Here is an 18,885-nt window from a genome sequence, read left to right on the forward strand (position 1 = left end):
TCGTGACGGCAGCCCTGGGGACGGAGGACGGCAGGCACTCTGGAGAGCGGTGAGGTGGTACAAAACTAAGTGTTATCTGCTTTCCAGTTTTGTTTACACGACTGGCCTTGTTGTAACCCTGGCTTCTAAATGATACAATTAAGAAATCACAGTTGAACCTTAAGACTCTTGTGAGAGACACAGGGAAGCACCTGGGCTCAGGAGCCTCTGGAAGAAGGGTTTTACCAAAGCGATTGTATCAGTGTGTTGTTTTCATTTGCATGACTACCTGCTGAGACACACCGAGGATACTCTGCAGTACTCCCCAGGTTCCAGCTTTGTGACATCATGTCAGCCGGAATCACGCTGCTACTCGCGGAGGCAAGGGGACGCCACTCAGTGTGAGCTTTGGGGAGACAATACACATGGTCGGTTCAGCATTTGTACTTGTGAGCTATGAGCTAACATGTCTCTTCTCTGTACTGTGCTTCTTTCAACTGTGCTATCAGACAGGAATCTTACTCTGGGAACTAAGCAAAGGGAACTACTGCAGGTTTGGTGCTAGGAGGCCCTGTCGGTGGTTGGTCACCTCAGAAAATCATTGCAAAGAAGTGAGAGCCAGGGCTCTGCGATGCATCAGCACAGAGGCACATGTATTTACCAGCCCGTGGCCACTGCAGCCAGCTGAGACCCTCTGAAGGGGCCCATTTGTTGGGGAGAGAGTTGCTCGAACATGGTGGTGAGGGGTGGAGTTCCAAGCTGCATCTTCCCACCTGCTGCAGGCTGAGGTCAGGTGTGGTGGCGGTTGTACAGATAGGGTGGGTACAGGCCATCATAATGCCACTGGCGCCACTGCTCCACAGCCTCGCGGCTCCTCTCTTCCTGTTCTGGGGACAAAAAAACTAAGTCAGCCATTAGGCCCGCCCTGTGGTGACATAAGCCAGTATGCTGGTGAGACCTGGTGACTGGCAGATCATCAGAGCTGGAGGGACCTAGAGACCATGAGTCCTAAGTCCTGGTTTATGATCAGGCCCAGATGGGTGGAGGCCACAGAGCTGGCTTCCAACAGGGCTTAGCCAGGATCTGGCATCCCATGCTCTTTTGCCCACATGACCTACAAAGATAGAACAACAAAGACACCAAATTAAAAAGCAACAACGTAGTAACAAAAGTAGACTACAAACTCTGTCTTGAAAAAACATGGTGGAAATCATTGTCAATTTGTAGTGATGGGGTTATGAATAGTTTTTATTATTCTGTATTTTCTAAGCTTTAAAAATAAAATTCTAGGGCTGTCTGGTTAGCTCACTGGTTAGAGTGTGGTGCTGATAACACCAAGGTAAAGGGTTCAGATCCTCATATCCACCAGCCACCAAAATAAACCCAAAAAACCACACGTACCCAGGGCCCTGCCAGGGTCCTGAAGCATGGAGCTGGGGGAAGCTGAACCCAGCTGCAACTAGGTAAAGAGCACAGCAAAATCACCATTTCCACATGGGTAGCCCACCATAGCCACCACAATTGCCATGGTGGCTGCAAAAGCGTCTAGGCTCTATAGCAGCAGTCACAGCCACCATGCATGCAGATGGCATGCCAGGCTCCCAACTTCATTGACACAAGGAGAGGCATCAGCAGAGACCAAAAAAAAGAAGAGGTCCTCTCTCTTCACCAAGCACACTCCAGAGTAATAGAGGAAGCATCTGATTTAGGATAATAGGGGAGGACTTGATCACACCTGTCTCAGTACTGGACAGATCATCTAGGCCACAAACCAACAGAGGGACAGTTCATCTATGAGTTGGAGAAAACAAATCTACGGTTATTGGGGGGAGGGCAGAGGGGGAAGGGAAGGGGAGGGGGAGGGGGGTTGAATAAGGAGCATAAAGAATAACTATGATCTGTAACAATGAATACACTAATAAAAATAAATTTAAAAAACACACAGAAAAATAAAATTCTGCTTTTAAAACTAACTGGAAAGAGGATGGATGAAGTGATTGTGGAGAAATCTTCATAACTGGGATTTGGGATGATGGTTCTGTGGAGTTCATTAAACTCAGTTATGTTTCCATATGTTTGAAGTGCTTTCTAGCAGAAGGTTAAAAAGAACAGAACAAAGTTTTTAATGAGTAAGAAAGACCTGATTGTACTGTCTTTGAGAAGGTATGTTTCCAAATAACGCCTTTGCCAATTTTATTATATTTTATTTTTTATTTATTTATTTTTTAAGATGACCGGTAAGGGGAGCTTAACCCTTGGCTTGGTGTTGTCAGCACCACGCTCACCCAGTGAGCAAACCAGCCATCCCTACGTAGGGATCCGAACCCGTGGCCTTAGTGTTATCAGCACCGCAGTCTCCCAAGTGAGCCACGGGCCGGCCCTACCTTTGCACGATTTTAGAATTAGTCTGCTGGTATCAATCCAAAACTACCTGTTGTTGTTAGGTACCATTAAAGCACAGGCAGAGGTCACAGCTCCCCAATGTTAGGAAAGCACTTGTGAGGCTCCTCTAAAAATTAAACATAGGATTACCATAGAACCGAGCAATTCCACTCCTAGGGATATACCCCAAAGAATCGAAAACAGGGACTCAGATAAATGTACACAACAGCATTTTTCACAATATCCAAAAGGTGGAAACAACCCAAATGTCCATCCACAGATAAATGGATAAACAAAATGTGTTATGTATGTGTATGTAAACAAATATATATATCCTATTATATATATTATATAGTATATATTCTCTATATAATATAGAATATATTATATATCTCTAATATATTATATATATTCTATTATTAATACTAGAATATATTATTAATAATAGAATATGTAATCTATAAGAGAATATTATTCAGCCATAAAAAGGAATGAAGTTCTGGCACACGCTACATGAATAAACCTTGAAAACATTACGCTAAGTAAAATAAGCCAGACACAAAAAGACAAATATGTGTGATTCCATTTATATGGAATGTCTAGAATAGGCAAATTCAGACAGACAGAAAATATATTAGAGGTTACCATTGGCTGGGGAGGGAGACGTGGAGAGTTATTGATTAATAAGTGCAGAGTTTCCGCCTGGGGTGACAAGAGTGTTGGGAACAGAGGTGATGGCTGTACAACTCTGGGAATGTACTAAATGCCACTGCAGTGTATGCTTAACAATTGTTCAAATGGCAAGTTTTACATTATACATGTTTTACCACAATGTTTGTTATTAAAAAAAAAAAGAGCATTTGTGAAAAATAAATGTTGGGAGGATGGGAAGTCCTAACAGAAGATGATGTCAAGATGAAAAGCCCCAAACGTCTTCCTTACCTCTGTTTTCTCCAATGTGGGCTTCACCCAAAAGCCTGTGAACCTGATTTTGGTGCTAGTGAAACTGGCATCCTCTGTGGCATTGTGCTAACAGGATGGCCTGGCAGGGTGTGAGGACAGTGGATGTCCCCGTGGTCCTTCTCCCCCATGACAGCCAGATGCACGGGTTGGGAGTCAACTCAACAGGAAGGCCCTGTTACCACTGCGTGTTGAGGCATCATGGCTGCTGGAAGTTTCCCTTCCTACGTGAGCTTGGAGTTGGCGCTCCCCTTGGTGCTGAAAACCACCTTAGTCACTTGGTACCCAGGGACAGCCTGGAGCCCACAGAGCAGGCCCAGGCTGGAGCTTTGGGTCTTCACCTTCAGCCCTTTCAGACATTTCTCAAGCCCAGTTGACCAGCTAGTCTTTGCCAACCTTGACCGTGTGGTTTTGACATAGACATTCATTAGGCCTCCCTCTTACAAAGCAAGTACCTTGGGGAGAGGTTGGACATCCAACTACCATCAATTATTCTTAGAATAGGTGCCTTTGTCAGAGAAGACAGCTGGCTGAAACCAGGGTCCTGACTGGATGGAGGGCTGGGGGTTCTCAGAAAGGGCTGGGGGGGGTGGATGCTTTGAGCACTGCCCCGGGGTGGAGGTTTCAGGCCACCAGGCCTCTGCACAACAGTTGCTCTGGGGCAGGTGAGGAAGAGAAAGGGAGGAAAACCAAAATGAGTTTCATCTTTTTCAAAACTGGTCCTTGGGCAGGCAGGCCCGCTCTGCCTCTTTGCTCTTTCCTGTATCGGGCTCTGGGGAGACCCCTTTGGACTGTCCTGCTTTGCCCCTGACTCCATCCGTTCTTGTGGGACAATTCCTGGATTGAAGAAGGTCTCCGAGGCCTCTGCACATTTAGTCATCCTTGATTTGGAAGAAGAGGGGCTTTGCTGGCAACCATGCCTTAGCTCCAATCCTAGGGCTACTGTACTGGCTATGTCCCCTTGGTTATTCATGTATCCTTCCTAAGCCTCAGTTTTTGAAACTGTAAAGTGGGAAATGACAAGACCTATCTCAGGGGCTGGTTGTAAGGATTAGATGGCTCAGTGCTGTGCCTGAGTGAATGCTCAGTGACAACAGCTGCTGTGACCACAGTCCCCAAAGGCCTGTGCCCTGTGCTGCAGCACCTCCTCCATCTGTGTGTGAGGCCCGAGGCCCCTAGTCTTAGCGTTCTCCAAAAGGACCTGTCACCCTGTAGATGCCAAGCCCCATACCCTAATTCATCATGACCGTGAGTGTTTTCCACCCACAGGCTAGACATTTGAACCTGAAACATTTAAAATTACACACACAAAAAAGCTTTTATTAGTAGTGTGAGTAAAAATCAGACTGAAGGAACTTTGGAGGCTACTTTCTCATTTTTTAAATGCCTCTACCTGAGCTGCCCACCAAGGTAAACAAATCGATGACAGAAGTATTTGCTTTTGAATTAGGGCAGCCTCAGTTTTTCCCAGTGTGTTCCCAAGAAAGTTTAATTTGCTAGGATCTGAGCCCAACACCTGTTTGCAGGGCTCAACCGGGTGCCACCTGCAGTGCAACGGGCACAGCCTGCAGATCTTAGCACCTGGGGTGTCCTCTTCACTAAGGGATGCCCTTACCGGGTGCTGACTCCCCAGTCCATCAGAGCAAGCAAGCCAGGAGAACTGAATGAGCTGACCTTCTCTAACAAAGGAAACCTGAGCTGGGACCTCACATCCAAGTTCATGTGCACCCAGCAGGTACTGGGTGATTTTGCTCAGGAGCATTTCAATCTTGAAGTATGGAGAAAGACCAAAAAAAGAAATAAGCACACGCACACTCTCTGGCCTGCTGATCCAATCCCCATGAAATGTTCCCAAGGATGTCTTCTGTGGGTGACATGTGAAGGCACTTAATAGACAGGAAAGTCAAGCCCCACCCGATGGGAGGCTGGAGCTCAATGACAGAGCCTCCCTCTGCCTCCATCTCCACCCACACCCATCTTCCACCCTAGTGCAAGGGTGGAGGGCACCTCCTGAAGGTAGACAGGAGCCCTACAGTAGGGTTGAGGGTGGGAATGAGAGACACTGGGCTCCTTTGGCCTTTTCTACTCTTTACTGGTTGATAAAAGCAAAAGCCCAAGGCTTAGCAAAGAGGGCACTACCAGCAGATGGGTAAGGGCACAAGCAAGCCATGTAAAAATTTCCAGGGTGCCCAGTGCAATTGGGTGGGTTAGAGCCTCAAGATCAGTGGTAGATGTTGGTGTTGGGGTAGGGGTAAGGTTTGAGGCAGGGTTTGTGAGTTCAGTTTTCCTGGTTTGCTCCCACTAGTCAGTTAAGAAGCTAACTATCGTGAAGAGGTAAATGAAGGTCTTGATTTTCCAGAATGGAGTAGAACCTGGAGCCCTCACATTGATGTGAACACAAGGCACTTGAAAGTGAAGGGACTGCATCTTCAGCAAATGGTGCTGGGATAACTGGATATCCATATGCAGGAGAATGAAACTAGATCCATACCTCTCACCGTATACTAAAATCAACTCAAAATGGATTAAGGATTTAAATACATACCCTGAAACAATAAAACTTCTTAAAGAAAACATATTAGAAACTCTCCAGGAAATAGGACTGGACACAGACTTCATACGACCCCCAAAGCACGGGCAACCAAAGGAAAAATAAACAAATGGGATTATATCAAACTAAAAAGCTTCTGCACAGCAAAAGAAACAATTAACAGAGTTAAAAGACAACCAACAGAGTGGGAGAAAATATTTGCAAAATATATATCTGACAAAGGATTAATATCCAGAATATATAAGGAACTCAAACAACTTTACAAGAAGAAAACAAGCAACCCAATTAAAAAATGGGCAAAAGAGCTAAGTAGGCATTTCTCTAAGGAAGATATACAAATGGCCAACAGACATATGAAAAAATGCTCAACATCACTCAGCATCCGGGAAATGCAAATCAAAACCACACTGAGATACCACCTAACCCCAGTTAGGATGGCTAAAATCCAAAAGACTCTGAACGATAAATTCTAGCAAGGTTGCAGAGAAAAAGGAACTCTCATACATTGTTGGTGGGACTGCAAAATGGTGCAGCCTCTATGGAAAATGGTATGGAGGTTCCTCAAACAATTGCAGATAGATCTACCATATGACCCAGCTATCCCACTGCTGGGAATATACCCAGAGGAATGGAAATCATCAAGTCGAAGGTATACCTGTTCCCCAATGTTCATCGCAGCACTCTTTACAATAGCCAAGAGTTGGAACCAGCCCAAATGTCCATCATCAGATGAGTGGATACGGAAAATGTGGTACATCTACACAATGGAATACTACTCAGCTATAAAAACGAATGAAATACTGCCATTTGCAATGCCATGGATGGACCTTGAGAGAATTATATTAAGTGAAACAAGTCAGGCACAGAAAGAGAAATATCACATGTTCTCACTTATTGGTGGGAGCTAAAAATAAATAAATAAATTCACACACACACACACACACACACACACACACACACACACACACACACACACACACACACACCGGGGGGGGGCGGGGAAGAAGATATAACAACTATAATTCCTTGAAGTTGATACGACAAGCAAACAGAAAGGACATTGTTGTGTAGGAGGGAGGGGGAAGAGTGAAGAGGGAGGGAGGTTTCGGGAATGGGCCACAATAATCAACCACATTATGTATCGACAAAATAAAATTTAAAAAAAAAAGAAAAAGGAAAGTGAGTTTGAAATCCACCTAGCGCAACCCTCCCAGAGCTAAGACACTAGTTTGGGTGCTTAGGCAGAGAATACAGACCACCACAGTGATCCCTGAGTGGGAGGAGAGAGGGAAAGACATTTTATATCCATACAGTCAGCAGGCATTTCCCATCCCCACAGTCCCCGAGCCAATGGTGACACAAGTATTCTATCCTCTTCTGCACCTTCTCCAGTTCTGCATAGCCATCTGTGTGACTCTCTCCCTTCTTTTCCAGGCTCCCATGGACATAAACTGAAAGTAGAGCTTCTTTTACCTCCCTCCTCCCATTTAAATTTGGGGAAAAGACATGGCGGCAAATTGTGTGATTTCTCCGCACAGCTCCACTCCCCAGAGGACGTGGGCACAGAGCTCTTACCATCATTTTGTTCCTCCACAAAGTTCTCAAACTTGTTCCTTTGTCTCTCATAATAATCTCTCCGCAGAGCATCTGCCCCCAGCTTCTGCCTGTTTTCCGCTGTGAAAGGAAAGAAGCAAGAGTTGTCCCCAAGAAAGAGGGTTTTGAGGGGCACACATTTAGGGGCACACCAACATTTTACTGGTTTGCGGGGAGTGCAGTTTGTGAGGGATTGAGGTTGCGTCTTCGTGGAAATGGTTTACTCCTGACATAGACTTTCACTCCTGAAGGACCTAGAGATGATCCAATCCAAGTGCCTCATTTTGCAGATGGGAAGACTGAGGCCCCAGAAGGTAAAGTGATTGGTTACAGTCACCAAGTTCGTAGTGTAGAGGGCTGGCCGGTTAGCTCGGCTGGTTCGAATGTGGTGCTGATAACACCAAGGTCCAGGGTTCTATCCCTGTGCTGGCCAGGCATCAAAACAAAAACAAAAACAAAAACTTAATGGTGTATCCAAGTACAGTATACCAGGCCACTTAGAAACTAGAAATCTCATGATCGGAAATGAATTCCATAAAGGAAAAGTCCAATGTAAAGTGAATCTCACATTAATTAATACCTTCAAGTCCATTCAACATTTTTGGGTACCTGTCAAGGCCAGCATGTGGGCTAAGTCCCTCCACTGAAGAGGTCTATTGTCCAGATAAGGAGGAAGATATAAAAACAAGCTTCAAGCTGGCTGGTTAGCTCAATTGGTTAGAGCACAGCCTTGTAACACCAAGGTCAGAGGTTCGGGTCCCCATACCGGCCAGCTGCCAAAGAAAAAGTTTCATCATCACTACTGGAATAAAAGTCTGTGAGACCTGTGGTTGTTTGGAGGCAATTATTCAAAGCTCTCTACTTTCAAGGTATTTCTTCTAACATGGGCTTTAACTAGAAAATTCCATAAGGGTGGGTAGGTCTCACCTGGTGCGGGAAGAACTGGTCCCTCAGAAAGCCTCCTGCTCCTATGGTGAGACTTACATCAGAGCGGAACACTGAGGTGTGCTGTTGTCCCTGCCAGCTCTGATGTGCAAGAGGAAGTGGGGGTGATGAGGGAGGCCGAGAAACAGGAAAGCCGTGGTCCCCGCCCCCACCCCACATTACAGGGGTGTTGGGAGAAACAACAAAAAGAATTTCTTTGCAAAATGGAGATATTGGAAACCATCTCAAACCCTTCTTAGAAGTAAGGAGCCTACATTAAGAAGTAAGTTATATAAATACTAGTTATTTCTATTATATTTGTATTATTTAATTGAACTCAGGTTAAAAATCAAGTGATCTGTGAGTTGATCTTAGTGAGGATTCCTTAAGTAGGTCCCATGTTTCTTCCAGATGTCTGCCCTTACCTGTTTAGTTGCAGGAAACTTTAGGCTGGTGGAAGGAGTTGGGAATCCACTCCATCCCCATGCCCACCCCTCACCCCACAGACACACATTTCTCAGGAAGGATTCAGGCTCAGAGAGGTGCAGCAACCTAATGGAGATCACACAGCTGGTCGGGGCAGAGCTGGGGCTGGAGTTCGGAGCACCAGGCTCCCATACTTCACTACTGGCCAGAGCACACACACACGGCAGCACGCCCTTCCCACCCACCACCAGAAGCCCTGATGTTGCTCCAGATACCAGAAAGCTGCTGTGGAGGGCAGGGTGCTTAGGCTTTAGCAAGCAGGTGCTTAATGAGCTCGCTATCCCTATGGACTCAGGAAAAGAAACAATCTTTTCAAGTTGCCACAAATTGGGCTTTTGATGTAGCAATGAATAAAAGCAATTAACTCTCAAGACAAGATGGTATTTTTCTTTCTTTTTTTTTTTTTTTTTTTGGCAGCTGGCTAGTGTGGAGATCCAAACCCGTGACCTTGGTGTTAGAACATCATGCTCTAACCAAGCTAACCCACCAGCCCTAAGATGGTATTTTTGTACTGAGCATTATCCTCTGCTTGCATACGTCCCTTCTCAGGAACATGCGTTCGTAGGTTCTCTTGGTATACTAAAGTGACCTGTGCTTTTATCCCAGAAGCTTAGAGATGTCAGATGTCTGTCTCCTGGTTCCAAATTCAAGTTTACAGAAGGGTCGCCTGCTCTTTACCCCACTGAAGGCTCTCTGGGCACTGTGACAGCAGTTGCATTCACATGCACTCCTGGGTGCCCACCAGGCTATCCTGGCCATCCCCCCAGAACTGCAGACAGGTGAGGGGCCTCAGACTTCATCCTACAGCTTATTGTCCTGAGTCAGCTTAAGGGGATGGAAGATATTTGCCCGTCCTAGAACCAAGCCTGTTTCCCTCTGGAAGTCTGCCAGAAGGTTGCTTTTCTGATTTCAATCAAAACAACCTCCATCACAGCTCTTTAGTGTTGCTTGATATTGGCCAACTTTTAAATCCCAAGTTGCGTGAGGCCTGGAGGTTTTCCTAGTATGGTTATAGTAATCCAATTGTTTTTTAAAAAGGAATTTTCTCTCCAAGCATTCCCATCTCTGTTCTTTCCCATCGTTTGAAAATAGTCTGTTATTTTCACTGACCAGGTCACCTTGCTGAGTGTGCCGAGGAGCACAAAGACTTTATTCATACAAACACACAAGGAAAGAATCAAGCCTTAGACTTGGTCAGGACAGAATCTTGGAAAATCTAGTTCTGGGGGAGAAAATTCAGTTGCCTTCCAGGGTCTGCAGGTCAAGGACGTGAGGGTCCCCCACCGAGGACCACCGGGTCTACAGCAACCATGCAGGAGACACGCTTACCCACATGCACTGGAAATTAAAACTGAAAAACTCTGCTGGCTGAACACAGCTCTTTCAGGGGCTTATAAATAAGGAAATTAGTAGCAGGGAGAGGAAGTGGCTGAGACCACTTAGCAGCAGAGCTGTCACCAAACCCACACTTTTCAGTGCCCAGTCCCCCGTGCTCATGCCCTGGGCGCAGTGCTGTTGCTCTTGCATAAACAGTAGGCCATGCCAGTACCCCAAAAAACGTGCTCTGCCATGCTGTATTCCCTCTAGACCAGAACATAGACGCCCCCTTTACATTTTTCACTTTCCGAAATTGGGATGTGTCATAACTCTCAGGTGCTCCTGATGTGGCACGTTCCTTCTGTCCCTTACCCTAACAATGTATTCAACCCAACATGTGACCTACGATCAAGGAAGTATGGCATAGTTTCTACTTCACAGCTGAGGTCACTTTGATCGCCAAGGGCCTAAGTTGAACCCTGGGTCCCCGCTGCATCCTGCCACACTTGCTCACAAGGAACTGGAGTCGTGATCAGGAGGTGGGCTGCCCAGCATCCTTACCGTTGACCTCATCTCGGGATTTGGGGGACCGCTGGCTGCGCTTCTTGAGGAAATTTGAGGCATCTGATTCTTGCATGAAAATCTCCTGTTTCACACCTGAAACCCGAGAGAGGTGAGAGAGGACCGTCACAGCTGGCATGGGGATGCCAGGGCTGCCTCAGGAGTGGGCTCCACTTGCCTCGGGAGAGGGCAGCACCTGCTCTGCACCAGGGGGTGGCCCTTGCACTCACCTTCCTGGTCCTCTGCTCCTGCTGTCTGCCTGGTGCCCACCGATGCACCGGTCCCCTCCGGCAGCATTGTGGGACAAGGCACAAAGTGAAGGCTGCAGCCTCGGGGGGAGCCCAGACCCCAATCTGGGCCTTGAAAGTCCTTTCTAGGCTTAGTGGCCTGCCAGTCCCTGGTGGGGGACCCTCAGTGCCTCACATATCAGTCATGGAACCCATCTCTCCAGGAACCCACCTAGCAAGCTGGATTTTTTTCTATATTTTTCTTTCTTTTTTTTCTGTGTTACATTGTGTCTTGCACACACACACACACACACACACACACACACACACACACACACAAATCCCTAGCATGGCCATCTTAATAATAAGCACACCCCCTTCTACCTGTGCCACCTGAGCAGACTTACCTGTGTAGAGTGAGCCTTAACTGACATGGTCTCCCCTTGACCCTCTCATACTCACAGGACAGGAGCACCACGGCTGAGAGGCAGGACAGGAGGAGGACCTGTCTCCAAATCATCTTTGTAGAGGCTGAGGCTCCCTCCAAGAACCACAGGGCAGAAGAGGTGTCCTGCGGCCCCCGATGCTGCTGCCCACCAGGGTCCTCACTCCTGAGTCAGGCAGGCCAGGCAGGAGGGGACAGGGAGGGAAGGGAGAGGCAGGAGGCCAGGACGCCACTGCGGGGGAGTGGGAGGGGTCCTGGCTGCAGCTTCCATTGGCTGCCCCTGATCTGAGCACCGGAGATGTTTTTGGCGCTTGGCAAATGTCTACAGAAACAGAGCTTGTAGTTGGCCCGGCCAGGACAGTTTTTTTTTTTTTAAAGATGACCGGTAAGGGGATCTCAACCCTTGGCTTGGTGTTGTCAGCACCACGCTCAGCCAGTGAGCAAACCGACCATCCCTATATAGGATCCGAACCCGTGGCGGCCTTGGTGTTATCAGCACCGCACTCTACCGAGTGAGCCACGGGCCGGCCCTCCGGCCAGGACGGTTTTGAAGCAGCCTTTCCAACATCTGCACCCAAGGAGTTTCTGTTGAGAATTCTTTGCCTAAGAGTTGGGATTCCAGAGACCAAGGGTATGTTTCAAAGAGCTCCTTGCACCTGCTCCCAAGAGGTCAGCATGTTAGTGCCCAAGGCTGAAGCATGGGGGGTGGGGGGTGGGAAAGGGGGATCAGCAAGTGATATTCGATTTAATTCTTGGGAAGGAAGGGACCACAATGACTGGAATATCCATCCTGGTGACGCTCACAGGACAGGTGGGCCCTTCTGACAGCAACAAGAGCTGTCACATTGTCCCCAGCCGATGCTCACTGCCAAGAAAGACACGGAACCCAGAGCCTGTGGACCCCAAGGAGGACAGTCCATCAACCTTCCACTGCCAGAGAGAGAAGAGCCAAGTCTCTGAACAGCACCACAGCTAATCCTGCTTCTCTAGGAGACACATAATACCCCATGCAGGGGAGGAGATGGGTTCCTAGAAATGGGAACGCTAATAACATCAGCTCTACGGGGCCAGCAGAGCACAGTCCCATTGGCAACGTGCTCCTGACGTTGTCCTTTATTAGAAACCATCATCAGCACTTTGTTACCAGCTGAGGAGCTGCCCTCTGGGCATTGTTTAAAATTTTTCTATTGGTGACTTCTATGGCTTCAATGTCCCCCCAAGTTTATGCTGGAACTTAACTCGCAATATGGTCATGGAAGGTGGGGCCTTTAAGAGGTGATTGGATCTTGAGGACTGTGCCCTCACAAATGGACTGATCCATTCATGGAGTAAGGGGTTGATGGTTTAATGCATGGTCACAGGCATGGTTCTGATGGCTATATAAGGAGAGCTTGTGAGCAGGTAGGCTCGATTGCTCTTGTGATTCTCGTCATGTGATACCCTACATTGCACAACCCCACCTGGCTCCCTCCCATGAGACCTGCTCATTAACTTCCTGCACAGACTTGGCCATTGGCCAGGAAAAGCATGTGAGTGGCAGAAAAATAACTGTGACAGAGTAAACGGGGTGGTGTCCAGTGGAGGACAATATGGCCATGGCTGTGCTGACTCTCTGTGGGCTCCCCGTGGACACTGGCTGGCCTGCACTTAATGGGGGTGGGGGCTCTGCATGGCTGACCCAGGAGGAGCAACACACATGAGGACACATCAGCAAGGATCCATCCATCAGATTAACTAGATGTCACTACGAGAGGGCAGGGACATCAGGTGATTTGGTGGGATTCCTGGGTGAGAAAGTGGGAGTGCAAAACACCATGACCTCCTTGACACCCTCAGTCCACCTCTGCTTTTTTTAGTTCCACTCATTTTGGCCACAAACATTTATTGAACACCTACTTTACCCCACGTCCGTGTGCTAGTCACTGGCCAGTCAGCTTTGGGTAAACCTGTCCCTCTTCCCCAAAGCACCCTCCACCCCTTTTGGACTCTGTCCATCCACTGTCCATGCAAAAGCGTTTAAAGAAGAATTTCAAACCCCATGCCATTTTCTCAGATCAGACTGGGAGGACAGGGCAGGAGATCCAGCATTCACTGAGTGGAGGAATGGAGGCTTGAGTGGGAATTAAGCTTGGTTCTGCAAAACATGTTTGCATTTCTTACATACCTAAGCTGATAGCTTGAAATTTCTCCTGGCTACACTGATCTGCTCCAAAGAATTGTCTGACCGCAGATGGTTTCCATCATCTCTCAGTTCCTCCAGAACTTTCTCTCCTTCAGCTGCCCTCCCGAGAGCTGCCACCATGCTAGTGTGCTGCAGCAGTGGCCAACTTGTGACATTATAGCCCATTATAAGCCACACTGCCTCAAGGCAGAGGCAGGATTCTAGGGGCCATGGGAAGAGAAGTACTGGATTTGGTGTCAGAAGACCTGGTTTGGATGCCACAAGTAGTGTACACTGGATTTGTCCAATGACGTGGCCTTGAACTTCCTCTTTTCTCCATCTCAGTGAATGAGTCTCTCACCATCCATCCACCAGTTACCCAACTAGACACTCAGGAGCCATCCAAATGCACACCTCCCACCCCTCCTCGCGGCCCCAGCTCGTCAGTCATCAGGTCCTCTCGATTCTGTTTCTAAAGTCTTTGTAAATTCTCTCTGTCCTTGCCATTGCCATCGTGCCTGCCTTTTCCAGACATTGTCTCTCTCCCGGGTGATCACAACAGCCTCCTCAAAGTCTCTGCTTTTGTCTGATCCCTTTCACCCTTATGTCTCCTGGAGGATGGTCTTCCGGAAAAACCCTCATGTCACTTCCCTGCTTAACATCATTCTGTGGCTCATTAATGTGCCATGTTAGCAAACACACATACAGGGCTCAGGGCATGCCAGGAACCATCCCAAGGACTTTGGACGCATCGACTCTAATCTTCGTGTCAATCTATGTGACAGAGGAGGGATTAAGGCCCAGAGAGGTAAAATGACTTGCCCAAGTCCATGTAGCTGGTGCAGCCCAGTGCTGGGATTGGACCCGGGTCACCTGGCCCTGGGGTGTGAGCTCACAATTGCCATCATGTACTGCCTCACAGAGGTGAGGGCCCAACTCCTGACTGTGGCCGAGGCCTCCTGTCTCCGGCCTTGCTGCACGTGCCTGGGCTCTGTCTCCGGCCTTGCTGCACGTGCCTGGGCTCTGGAATTACCGAGCTGCCTGCAGCCCCTGAAAGGGACTTAGTCCTCTGGGCCTTTTGACAATGGCTCCCATTTGGAGGGGGCTTTGGAAACTTTTGTCCTTCAAGTTTTGACTTAGCCATCACCTCCCCTTTGACGTCTTCCCGATACCACCCCACCCCTCACCCCTTTCCCCTAACGGATTAAGTGTCCTGAAGCTGTTTTCACATTATATAATGTCTGAGGCTATTTCAAAAAGTTCATGGAAAAATAGATTTAGGAGGTAATACAAATCTTTCCTGAGCTTCTTGAAGATCCCTCATACATATACAGTATGTATATATACATATATGTATTTTTTGTGACAGTTTTTTTAAGGTATAATTCACATACCACATAATTCACGCATTAAAAGTATACAACTTAATGGTTTACAGCATATTCACAAAATTGTGCCACCAGCACCACAATCAATTTTAGAACACTTTCATTGTTCCCTGTAGAGACCCCCAAACCATTAGCAGTTGCTCCCCAACTCTCCCAACCCCAAAGCCTCAGGCAGCACTCATCTGTGGCCTGTCTCTGCAGATTCATCTATTCTACACATTTCGTTAAAAAGAATCGTGCAATAGGGAGCCTTTTGTAACTGGCTGCTTTTGTTCAGCATAATGGTTTCAAGGTTCATCCATGCTGCCGCGTGGGTCAATGATTCATTCCCTATTATTGCTGAGTAATACTTTGTTGAATGATATGCCACATTTCGTTTATCCATTCATCAGTTGATGGACATTGGGTTGTTTGCATCTTTGGTGATGGTGAATAGTGCTGCCATGTGCGTTTGTGTACAAGTCTTTGTGTGGACACGTCTTCATTTCTGTTGGGAAGATACCCGGAAGTGGAACTCCTGAGTTATATGGCAACTCTGTGTTTAATATTTTGGGGAACTCTCATGTTGATACTTAAAGTGTTTGTTTATTCATCTCTCTCCTTCAGTTCTGTGAGGTCTCTCTGAGACGTTCCCACCTTTTTCATACCTCCTGTGGTGCCCAGCACAGATTAGATGCTTCAGAAATGTTTGTTGAATTATTCAGTGAAGATACTCTTGCATGAGAACATTAAAAGGAAATGTTTATGAGTTCATTTCAATGGGTTTTTCATAAGAAGATACTCTTCAGGGACCTGAAATTTCTAAATTTATGTATCACTGGGTTTAAGGTTCTTCATAAGCAGCAGGGGTGCAAACTTTGGGGTACATTCATGAAAAACTGCCTTACAGTATGACAAAGATGACCTTAACGTTCCTCCAGCTTGGCTAAACTTTAGACGGGTTTCTTCCTGACTCTAAGTCCCTGACCTCCCTTTTCTTATAGCATTCACTTTAGAAAACTTGCAATTGTAAATTCTTTCTCTGCCCTTTTGAAATATATGCAACTTCTCCTAGTTTTACAACCCAGCAAATGGTCTTTCTCAAGCACCTGGGAATTATCTTTCTGAAACATAAACTTTGAAGGAGATAGCACCCTTATCTCCTGGTGTCTGTTGAAGGGTAGGCACCTACTTTTGGTGACACCTTGCACCGAGTTGTGAAGGCCAATTAGCAAGCACAGGTGGCCTATGAGTCCCCCACCCCAGCTTTTAAAATTTCTCCAGGCTGACTGGTTAGCTCAGTTGGCTAGAGTGTGGTGTTATAGCACCAAGGTCAGGGGTTCGGATCCCTGTACTGGCCAGCCACCAAGTAAGCCTCTCCAACCCTTCGGTTCTGCTCTCTCCCCTATTGCAATAGTCTTGAGTAAAGTCTTCCTTGCCTGATTAACTGCGTTGGGTGCAATTTTAACTTTGACAAGGGCATTGACTCAATATGCCACCTGATCCACCAGGGACTGTGGGTACAACTTACATGAGGTGGAAATGACCCTTGGGGAGAGTGTGTTCATGCAAATGCCATGGCCCATCTGTGTTATCCCAAAATAAACTTGTAAAATCCCATTGTTTGTACCTTACAGTAAGAATACACTGTGTTCTCTCATTTCACTTCATTTATAATGGACTGATTATGTTTCTGAGACACTCCGCATTTGGTAAGTGTGCGTAACCGTTGTACCAATGTTACCGAACTCAGGTCTGGCTGCCTGCCCCCTTAAGAAGGAAAGAAAGACTTGGAAGTCAAATGGTTGGTGGTCAGAAAAGCAGATGTACTCAGCTGACGGAGATGGTAGGCTAAGCTTGTTTGTGTGGCAAGAGAGTCACAATTCGCGGGAAAAAAAATCAGCTCATCTGAAGTCCCTCTGGAGTGACTGTGTTGACACAGGTGGGTGTGGAAAATGAGTCAGGACATTTATAAGTCCTTTCTGGTTTCTTATTTTCCTATGAAAAGAAACCCATTTCTCTAAGTGCTAAGCCAGAGTGTCACGGAGCATCTGGATAGTACTTTCCCTCACATGCTACAGAAATATAATCAATCTGTATGAAAATGGTGTCTACAGTTCCCCCCCATGAAGTTAAGTCTGATGGGAGATGTCCACTTAGCAAACGCCGAGTCTCCATTCAGAGTGAGTCAGCATCCCTGGCCTCGAGTCCTGTTCCCAGTTTGACCAGTGATTCTCTTGTGTCTAGAGGGAAAGACACAAAAGACACATAAACCTTTCTCCCTATCTGGCTTTCCCCACATGCCATACAAGGCCAAGAAACATTTACCCTCCACCATCGCGACTGGGATGTAGGATGTGTTAACTGAGAAAAGCTTTGAAAAAGGCATGGGAGAGTCCACAACTGCATGGGGTACTGCCAGGAGATCCCCCAGACCTGGGTTGATATTCAGGAGATAAGCACCATGATGCTATACAAGTTATTAGAATATTAAAATATTTCTTCATCGGCTGATAAATAACCACTTGCCTGAGCCCTCTACCATCCCAGGTGCCCCAGACTGTCTCCCAGGCCCCACCTTCCATAATCCATATCTAAAGGGTGATGCTTGGCCCTACAGGGAGCCTCCAAAACCCTGCTCGTGCCCACAGCTGGCCTCAACTCTGATTGGTCACTGCCTGTCCTGTGCCAGTTAAATATTTTTAATGCCTCTCTGAATTCAGGGGCTTATTCATTGTTCCCCTGAATTTGTCTTATATTTTTTCCACCTCTTCTCTGTGCCATCTCTGTTCTTGTTTCCCATCTGAAATATACCCCCAATTCCCATCAAAATCCCACATCTATCATAAAAATTCTTGGACAAGGATGTCTAGAGCATCTTGATCTACAAAAGTTCAAAACTGGAAAAAATACAAAAAATAGCAGTTGTGTGTTACGGTACACCTGTGTGAGAAGAGAATATGTATCTATTGGAAATGTTTTCAAAGACAAGAGAGGATGATAACATCACGAGAGCCGCTGACAAGAACAGCCCTGTACTGTAGGGGGTGCATGTGCTGCAGGGAGTTGCCCGACTTTAGTGGGTTCTCCTGGTTTGTTGAAGAATCTCCCAAGAGCAAGGTAGAGCAGAGGAAGTTAGATATGTAAGGGAAGAGTAAATTGGTACCATTTTTCTGCAAGAAGATCACCTTGAATGGATAGATTTTATTTCTTTTTTCTTTTTTTGTTGCTGTTGCTGGCCAGTACAGGAATTGAACCCCAGACCCTGGTGTTAATAGCACCATGCTCTAACCAATTGATGGAATGGATAGATTTTAATTGTCCTCAAAAAGTATCACGTTGAGCCAAGGTCAAGGGTTTGAATCCTTGTACCAGCCAGCCACCAAAACCAAAAAAAGTATCACAATGGCAGGTGTTCGGGAAAGGGTATAAAAATATCTTTTGCTCTTTTGTGCTTTGACTGACAAAAAAACAACCTCGCCCCTTGTGGGAGGGAGAGGTTAGGAGGGTGAGGAGGAAAAGCAGGAGGAGGTGGCTCCAGTCGGTGACAGAGATCATGGGCAGATCTCTCCAGCATTCTTTGGACTGCTTGTCTATGGAACCAGAGAGAGCAGATCACTCTTTCTGAGAGTCCTTACACCTTGGGCTTAAGATCGTATACTGAGAGTCACCTGGGGCTTATTTCGTCCCAAAGAAATGAACCTGTTGCCCATGGGAGCAACAAGAGCAGAGAATTAAGCCTCTACCCTCTGGCCTCCACCTCTGAGGCTGCTTTGCCAACATGGCAGCCTGCACCCCATCTCCAGCAGCCTGAGCATCCTGACCGAGACCCACTTGCTCCGTGTTTCTCAGCAGCCTCTTACCCTTTGACTCATGAACCTGAACCACCGTTGATTTCCTGAGCTGCCCCAGGCCCTGGGAGTGGCACTTAG

General features: G+C 47.0%; 1 protein-coding gene across 3 annotated transcripts; it reads right to left on the reverse strand.

The window, feature by feature from the left end:
• Positions 1–768: 768 nt before the first annotated feature.
• UCMA (upper zone of growth plate and cartilage matrix associated) lies at positions 769–11,500 on the reverse strand. 3 transcript variants are annotated; one of them, XM_063101312.1, is made up of 5 exons: positions 11,446–11,500; positions 10,984–11,052; positions 10,754–10,849; positions 7,448–7,546; positions 769–866 (listed from the first exon to the last, which is right to left on the reverse strand). In XM_063101312.1, exons 1-5 carry the CDS (start codon positions 11,498–11,500, stop codon positions 769–771), a joined length of 417 nt encoding a protein of 138 aa, XP_062957382.1. The 3 variants fall into 3 exon arrangements, with proteins under 3 accessions (XP_062957382.1, XP_062957384.1, XP_062957385.1); XM_063101314.1 differs by lacking the exon at positions 10,754–10,849; XM_063101315.1 differs by lacking the exons at positions 10,754–10,849; positions 10,984–11,052 and having other exon boundaries at positions 11,443–11,500.
• Between the last annotated feature and the right edge of the window lie 7,385 nt (positions 11,501–18,885).

The sequence above is a fragment of the Cynocephalus volans genome, chromosome 6 (genome assembly GCF_027409185.1).
Source record: "Cynocephalus volans isolate mCynVol1 chromosome 6, mCynVol1.pri, whole genome shotgun sequence".
Taxonomy (NCBI): Eukaryota; Metazoa; Chordata; class Mammalia; order Dermoptera; family Cynocephalidae; genus Cynocephalus; species Cynocephalus volans.

Coding starts and splice junctions, on each gene's coding strand:
- UCMA (XM_063101312.1), bottom strand. CDS start 11,500: ATGATTTGGAGACAGGTCCTCCTCCTGTCCTGCCTCTCAGCCGTGGTG. Junction 10,850..10,983: donor AGGAGCAGAGGACCAGGAAG/GTGAGTGCAAGG, acceptor CTCGGGTTTCAG/GTGTGAAACAGGAGATTTTC. Junction 867..7,447: donor TGTGGAGGAACAAAATGATG/GTAAGAGCTCTG, acceptor TTTTGTCCCCAG/AACAGGAAGAGAGGAGCCGC.